This window comes from Salvelinus fontinalis, chromosome 20 (genome assembly GCF_029448725.1).
Source record: "Salvelinus fontinalis isolate EN_2023a chromosome 20, ASM2944872v1, whole genome shotgun sequence".
In the NCBI taxonomy this organism is placed as follows: Eukaryota; Metazoa; Chordata; class Actinopteri; order Salmoniformes; family Salmonidae; genus Salvelinus; species Salvelinus fontinalis.
The window spans coordinates 12,961,668-12,969,758 of NC_074684.1; the positions used below are offsets into that span (position 1 = coordinate 12,961,668).

General features: G+C 42.2%; 1 protein-coding gene across 4 annotated transcripts in view; it reads right to left on the reverse strand.

Annotated features, from left to right (window-relative positions):
- Positions 1 to 7,611, reverse strand: part of itpk1a (inositol-tetrakisphosphate 1-kinase a) — a 64,735-nt gene extending 57,124 nt beyond the window's left edge. Inside the window, exons 1-2 of one of the 4 annotated variants that reach the window (XM_055872444.1) lie at positions 7,326 to 7,611; positions 6,482 to 6,602 (exon numbers count right to left, since the gene is read on the reverse strand). In XM_055872444.1, coding sequence (XP_055728419.1) covers positions 6,482 to 6,576 — 95 coding nt within the window. In that variant the 5' untranslated portion in view covers positions 6,577 to 6,602; positions 7,326 to 7,611. Of the gene's footprint in view, positions 1 to 6,481; positions 7,066 to 7,325 lie in introns of those variants that run through there. The other 3 variants (XM_055872445.1, XM_055872443.1, XM_055872446.1) reach the window with 3 other exon arrangements.
- Between the last annotated feature and the right edge of the window lie 480 nt (positions 7,612 to 8,091).

The window sequence follows — 8,091 nt, forward strand, 5'->3', positions numbered from 1 at the left end:
AGGTGCATCCTGTTTCCATTGATCATCCTTCAGATGTTTCTACAACTTGGAGTCCACCGGTGGTAAATTCCATTGATTGGACATGATTTGGAAAGGCACACAGCTATTTATATAAGGTCCCACAGTTGACAGTGCATGTCAGATAAAAAACCAAGAGATGAGGTCGAAGAAATTGCCCTTAGAGCTCCGAGACAGGATTGTATCAAGGCACAGATCTTGGGAAGGGTACCAAAGAAAGTCTGCAGCATTGAAGGTCTCCAAGAACACAGTGGCCTCCATCATTTTTAAATGGAAGAAGTTTGACTCTACCTAGAGCTGGCCGTCCAGCCAAACTGAACAATCGGGGGAGAAGGGCCTCGGTCAGGGAGATGACCAAGCACCTGATGGACACTGACAGAGCTCCAGAGTTTCTCTGTGGAGATTGGAGAACCTTCCAAAAGGACAACCATCTCTGCAGCACTCTACCAATCATTCCTTTATGGTAGTGGCCAGACTGAAGCCACTCCTCAGTAAAAAGCACATGACAGCCCACTTGGAGTTTGCCAAATGGCACCTAAAGACTCAGACCATGAGAAACAAGATTCTCTGGTTTGATGAAACCAAGATTGAACTCTATGGCCCGAATGCCAAGCGTCAGGACTGGAGGAAACCCGGCACCTATTCCTACGGTGAAGCATGGTGGTGGCAGCATCGTGCGTGGGGATGTTTTTCAGCGTCATGGACTAGGAGACTAGTCAGGATTGAGGAACAGAGTACAGAGAGATCCTTGATCCGCTCCAGAGCACTCAAGACCTCAGACTGCGGCGAAGGTTCACCTTCCAACAGGACAACGACATTAAGCACACAGCAAAGACACAGGAGTGGCTTCGGGACAAGTCTCTGAATGTCATTGAGTGGCCCGGCCAGAGTCCGGACATGAACCTGATCAAACATCTCTGGAGACCAGAAAAAAGCTTGACAACAAATACAGTTGTGTCAAGCTTGTAGCGTCATATCGAAGAAGACTCAAGGCTGTAATCACTGCCAAAGGTGATTACTGAGTAGTGTCTGAATACTTACATAAAATGTGATATTTCAGTTCTTTATTCTTAAAAATGTGGAGGAAAAAAACTAACATTATGGGGTACTATGTGTACAGTTGTGGCCAAAAGTTGAGAATGACACAAATATTAATTTACAAAGTCTGCTGCCTCAGTTTGTATAATGGCAATTTGCATATACTCCAGAATGTTATGAAGAGTGATCAGATGAATTGCAAAGTCCCTCTGCCATGCAAATTAACTGAATCCCCCCCCCAAAAAAAATCCACAGAATTTCAGCCCTGCCACAAAAAGACCAGCTGACATGTCAGTGATTGGTCCAAAAATAGGGGAGGGTTGTCAAACTTTTTCTTTAGGAGGGTTGTGTGTTATAATATTTTTTACGTTTTTTTTCTGCCCAATTTCATGATATCCAATTGGTACTTAGTCTTGTCTCATCGCTGCAACTCCCGTAAGTACTCGTGAGAGGCGAAGGTCGAGAGCCATGCGTCCTCCAAAACACAACCAAGCCGCAATGGTTCTTGACACAATGCCACTTAACCCGGTAGCCAGCCGAAACCAATTTGTCGGAGGAAACACTGTACACCTGGCGATCATGTCAGTGTGAACTGCGCCCGGCCCGCCATGAGTCACTAGTGCCTGATGGGACAAGGACAGCCCTGCCAGCCAAACCCTCCCCTAACCCGGACGACGCTGTTCCAATTGTGCGCCGCCCCATGGGTCTCCCCGTCAGGGCCGGCTGTGACAGAGCCTGGACTCAAACCCAGAACCTCTAGTGGCACAGCTAGCACTATGATGCAGTGCCTTAGATGACTGCACCACTCAGGACACACACACAAAAGAAAATTGTGCATAGGGGAGGATAGTGCATTTTTTCCTTGGTTCAAGCTACTGCTCGTATTTTTCTTATAAATATTGTCTTGACTTAGTTTTGATATTCTAAAGTTTAGAAATGTTGGTGAAGGTTTGGTATAGTGTGGCTATTAAGCTTTAGCTACTGCAGGCCTATGATATAACGGCAGTGCACCCCGGTGCACTTGAGGTGAAGTAAGTCTGTTTCAGGTCTACCAGAGTTACTCCTATAAGCTAACATTAATACATTTAACTAATTAGCCACCTCCTGTACAGCAGATGCAGTAGCCATCTGACCAATAAATGCATGTCGGTGTTATAGCATGCCCCCAGAATTTCGCTCTCTAGGGGTTAGGCCTAAGCTTTTCTTCCACACAAAGTATGTGGACACCCCTTCAAATTAGTGGATTCGGCCATTGTCAGCCACACCCGTTGCGGGTGTCCAAACATTTGCCTTACTGAAGAACTCAGTAACTTTCAATGTGGCACAGGCCTTTCCAACTTCTTCTTCTTCCTTTTAATCCCTTTTCTCTCCCCAATTCGTGGTATCCAATTGGTAGTAGTTACAGTCTTGACTCATCGCTGCAACTCCCGTACGGACTCGGGAGAGGCGAAGGTCGAGAGCCATGCGTCCTCCGAAACACATTCCAACCTTCTTGACACAATATATATATATATATATGTGTGGATGTGCAACCTGGCTATATGGATAGCCGTACGGAAGCCAGCTGTACCAATGTGTCGGAGGAAACACCGTACACCCGGCGACCTGGTCAGTGTGCACTGCGCCCGGCCCACCACCGGAGTCGCTAGTGCGCGATGAGACAAGGATATCCCTGCTGGCCAAACCCTCCCTAACCCGGACGACGCTGGGCCAATTGTGCGTCGCCCCATGGATATTCCGGTCGCGGCCAGCTGCGACAGAGCCTGGGTGCAGTGCCTTAGACCACTGCGCCACCCAGGAGGCTTATGAAGGGACATCTTAACGTTACAGCATACAATGACATTCTAGACAATTCTGTGCTTCCAACTTTGTGGAAGACCCTTCCCTGTTTCAGCATGACAATGCCCCCGTGCACAAAGCAAGGTCCATACAGAAATGGCTTGTCGAGATCGGTGTGGAAGAACTTGACTGGCCTGCAGAGCCGACCTCAACCCCATCAATCACCTTTGGAATGAATTGTAACGTCGAATGCGAGCCAGGCCTAATCCCCCAACATCAGTGCCCGACCTCACTAATGCTCGTGGCTGAATGGAAGCAAGTCCCAACATCTAGCGGAAAGCCTTCCCAGAAGAGTGTAGGCTATTTTGCTGCAAAGGGCAGGACCAACTTCATATTAATGCCCATGATCTTGTAATGAGATGTTCGACAAGTGTCCACATACCTTGGGTCATGATTGATATCAATTTTTTTACTGACAAATAAAATCAATCCAAACTGTTCAGTGGCCAGTTGATGAATGGAAAGAGACCTGTTAAAAATGCTGAAGTGGTAAAGTCGATAACTGTTTATAAGCATGGCTAAGTTATTTTGGGTCGTAAACATTATTTGGAGTTAATTCTGAGGGTGTTCAATTATTTTACAGTACAAGGGGAGGTTCATGTGAAAATATTTACAATGTTTGGAAGGGGGGGGGGGCTTAATGACATCTTTGGACAAGCATAGCATCCCCCCCCCCCCCCCCCCCCCCCCGTGCTCTAATCCAGCTCTGCTGAGAGAGAGACAGGAAGTGTTTGTCAAGTCACAATCATCTAAATCAGTTCAAGTCAAATATGTCTGCCCATAGGTTGTGAACCACAGGATAAACATTGCTGAAAAGGAGACCAGAAGTGTTCTTATCCTGGAGGTTGAGGAACAGTGACACGGTCCCGTTAGTCTTTCTTATCCATACCTTCATCTGAAGGAGTGGCTTTACATAGTGATGCCTCACAGTATTTACATAACTTTATCCACTGTGTGTGCATGGGTTTAAGTGAGAGCCGTGTGACATTTCTTGATGTGTTAAACTTCATGGATAGGAAATTCACAACTTTGGCATTTAACACTACTATACTGCTTGAGACCAGGCTGCAAACGTCGGCCCTTAACACCTATTACCTATAGATCAACAGGCGTAGGGTAAACCCACTTTACCACAAGACTCGCTATGACTTGCCAGTACTTTGCCACATTCACTTTTCAGTTCCTGGCTTTAACAATGAGAAGAGCTGAACACTGCAGTTGCCCATAGCATAGTCCGAGGTACAGTTGGGTCAAATTACTGGCACCCTTGATGAAGATGTGCAAAAAAAATACTGTTTAATATAAATTCAGAGCTTTGTATGTTTAAAAAAAAAAAACTTTTCGCATTTTATACAAATACAATCTCAGAGAAAGATTGTTTAACAAGTAAAAATAAATCTCAAAATAAGACGTCAACGTTTCTTATAAAATCAATTAAATCTGCATTATCATTCTAATTGAGATTAACTTAATCTCATCAGAATTGTGGCCTTCCATAGCTTCCCGTTTCACTAGGATATGTAAAATGAAGTAACATGCACAGGGCTCTAAATAACATTTTTCATTGTTAGCACAACAGAATTAAGAGCACCAGAAAATACAACTTTTTAAAAATCAATTGAGAGCCTATATGAATTATAGCTAAATCTGAAGCACATGTGCCCTAGAATCTAGTTTGTAACCATGTAAATACATTTTCTAAAATGTTGATACAAATACCTCTTATTGAAATGTAATTTGTGGAACATTGGGTTTTTACATTATGTAAAAGCTCAATTTTCCTATTGAGATGCATTGCATTGAAAACTGTACACAGTCTCTTTAGGGGCACCAAGTTTGTGATGACATGCTAGATACAGTATAGCATTCATTCATTGGTATGATTATTGATCTCCTGAAGAAGCCATCAATTTTCCTTTCTGTGCCCCCAAATGTTTGGATATACTGGTAAAGTTACCAGGTTGTAAGCTAACAAGCTAATGAGGTAACGAACATGACTTAACAAAGTGTAAAAGAAATGCGGACAAGAGTGGTATAAAAACAAGCTGTGAATAAAAGGACTTTTTACCTACTGTAAAATATGGTGGTGGGATGTTTTTCTTCCACTGTTCCCTTGGGACCCTTGTTAAGGTTAACAACATGAACTCTACCAAGTATTGGGACATTTTAGCCAAAAACCTGGTTGCCTCCGTAAGGAGGCAGAAAATTGGCCACAAGTGGATCTTACAGCAAGACAATGACCTCAACCACATATAAATTGTTATTTGACCACAAAGTCAACATTTTGCAATGGCCATCTCAGTCTCCAGACTTGAACCCCTTTGAAAACCTGTGGTTTGAATTGAAGAGGGCAGTCCATAAGCGCAATGGAGGAAAGCGCAAAGATCCCTCCCAATCAGTTCTTCAATATAAAACCATATTACTGGTGAATGTGTTTGTGGTTTTTGACAGTGTTGTTTTCTTTCTTCTGGGAATTTTGTATTTATATTGATGTGTGCATTCTCTGTAATTCTGGGCTCATCTGTAAAAGAGACCTTGGACTCCGTATGACTCCTTGACAAAATAAAAGGTTAAATAAAAAAGGCTAAGTGTTGTTATCCTCACAAGGGGAGGGTGCACAAAGTACTGAAAACAGGGGTGCCAATAATTTAGACACCCATTTTCTTTAATTAATTGTTAAACAAAATATATTATTTGAGAAATTGTATTAGTACAAAATAATTTCCCAATTTGTTAAAGCATACATTATAGCTCAGTATTTGTGTAATTTATTTTATAGTCTTATCTTCATCAAGCGTGCCAATAATTTTGGACCGGACTCTGTCATGTCATGTCCAATCACTGGCTTCAGTAAAACGTCATAGGCCATCTGAATAACCAGTAAAACCTGTCTGCCAGGTAGCCTCTCTGAATACATGTTAAGACAAGCTTGCCACACCCTGCAATTTCTTGGTGATGATTTTGGCTAAAATTATATTATATTTTATTTGTTTATAATTCTGATTTTTTTAGGGGGTGCTGCAGCACCCGGTGATGGGTCGCGGTGGAAACAACCTGAATGAAAAAGACTGAGTGTAATCCAATCACATTGATATTATTATGCATGTTCGACTAGGGAAAACGACTAAACTATAATTCTAGAAGGCAGCACTATAAGCACTATAGCCTATTGAAGATTCCAAGGAATTGTCAACATGATAACCGAAATAAGTATGTGAGATTTCTCGATATTGGCGTTCAGCGAGCACATTAATTGATTTGGGCAGGAACACACCACACATTTTCTAATGCTTGAGTTCCTGCACATTATGGAATATTGGCTTCAAATAGTGCCGAGTTGTGGCGCCCAAAATGAGAACCGGCACCTATTTCAGTCTAAGTCGAGCATTGAGTCCCGTACCAGTGTGTAATTGAATGTGGTATAAATACGTGCAAAGTCCTGTAGCCTACATTTCAGCAACAGGTTTCACACGGTAAAAGTCGTGAAACCATTGTGAAGTGACGGAAAACTATTGGCTTAACTTCACGAATACGTTCGTGGTTACATAATGTATTGGTAGGCTAATAGCCTGTTAAATGTTCTTACCTGCACATGTCCACAAATACCAGGAAATTCATCTTTTTGATCTTCTTCTCGCTGAGCCAGTAGCCCACTCTTCTGCCCTTCAGAAGAGTCTGCATCTCAATATTATGCGTTGGTGCCCTTGCTGACAATGACATAATGAAAGATAGTTATTCATAAAAGCCAGCTCTTCTTGCCGTTGTGCCAACGATACCTAATTCTCCCCTGAAATGTTTTCATTCTTGCAAACTGTGAGACCTTTAAATACCCTAGACAAGATCTGTATTCCAGGTATGCACAATAGGCTACTCCAGCTGTATTTCAGGTAAATCTGGTTACCAACAACCCATAGTGCAGGGAACTAATTGACCACGATCTCAAATTGTGTCCCTCTCTTGCCCAAAGTGCCGATATTCCGTGCAAGAAACATTTGCTTTGAGAAATTGAATACATTTACGAGTCATTTATAATTCATCTCTTGATGTTTATCCCTAAATGTGACTCCAGACGTGAATTGTTGTGGCTGAAAATCGTCGGCCTACAAGTGCTGTAAACCTTCCGCGAGCTTGCAAGCGTCTGTTGTGCGCATAGGAACAGGAAAAATGCTCAAGTCATTGCTTTGAATCACAATCAGAGGGGGAGACCGAGAGCGCTCGATTGTTTTTGAAAGTGGCCGATATTGGACTTGTACAAAGTAACCTGATCAGTTTCAGTTTCTGAAATATAGGACAAATGGATAGAACCTCTTCAAATTAGTGTTAGGCTATAGCCCTATTAATGGTAGCCTTTGTGTAGCCCAGAAACAGAACACAAAAATAGGCTATTTTGGGTTGATACTTGCTAGCCTACGAAATTAGCCACCACGTACCTTATCTGGTTTTCACCGCAACAGGTTCCCTGTTTGTTGGTTCAGATGAACAGTCAAATAATTGCAAGAGAACCTGATATGCCCAAATGGTCAGCTCAGACAAGATGATGCATTGGACGCTATTTCTAGAATAACAGGCCCAGATCAATTGTGAAAAGCTTTTAATAAACTTTAATGTCGTCCTGTCATATCAGTGGGAGGAGGCACCAATTAAGTTACCTATTGGGTGACACAATCAGCTCAGCTGTCAAATCACTCAATCCATAGATTGAGGTGGGTGAAATGGGGAAAATATGCAAAAGTGAACATAGTCAAAATTGCGCATAAATAAATGTTGATGATTGTTGGATGATATCTACACAAAACGGTAGAAAGATAAGATACTAGCGGTAGTCTACTAGGCTAAGGTGCACTGCTCACATTGCGACATCTAGTGGTAGGCTACACATTTGACAGAACGGGTAGACTATATTATATATATATATTATATATATATTGAAATAATTTTCATGGCATGCTGCACTGTATGAATGTGCAACACAAATGCATACAATTTTGCGTGCATACAGTGCCTTATTAAATACGTATATATTGCCCTTAAAAACTCTATATTCTAGTAGCCTACACAAGCAACAGATCTTATTTCAACTTTTGTGACGCTGTTGTATCCTAAATATCGGGTCGTCACTAGTTACCGAAAAATACATGCCTGTAACGATAAAGAACAACAACTATTTCAACGATTTTACCGAGTTACAGTTCATAT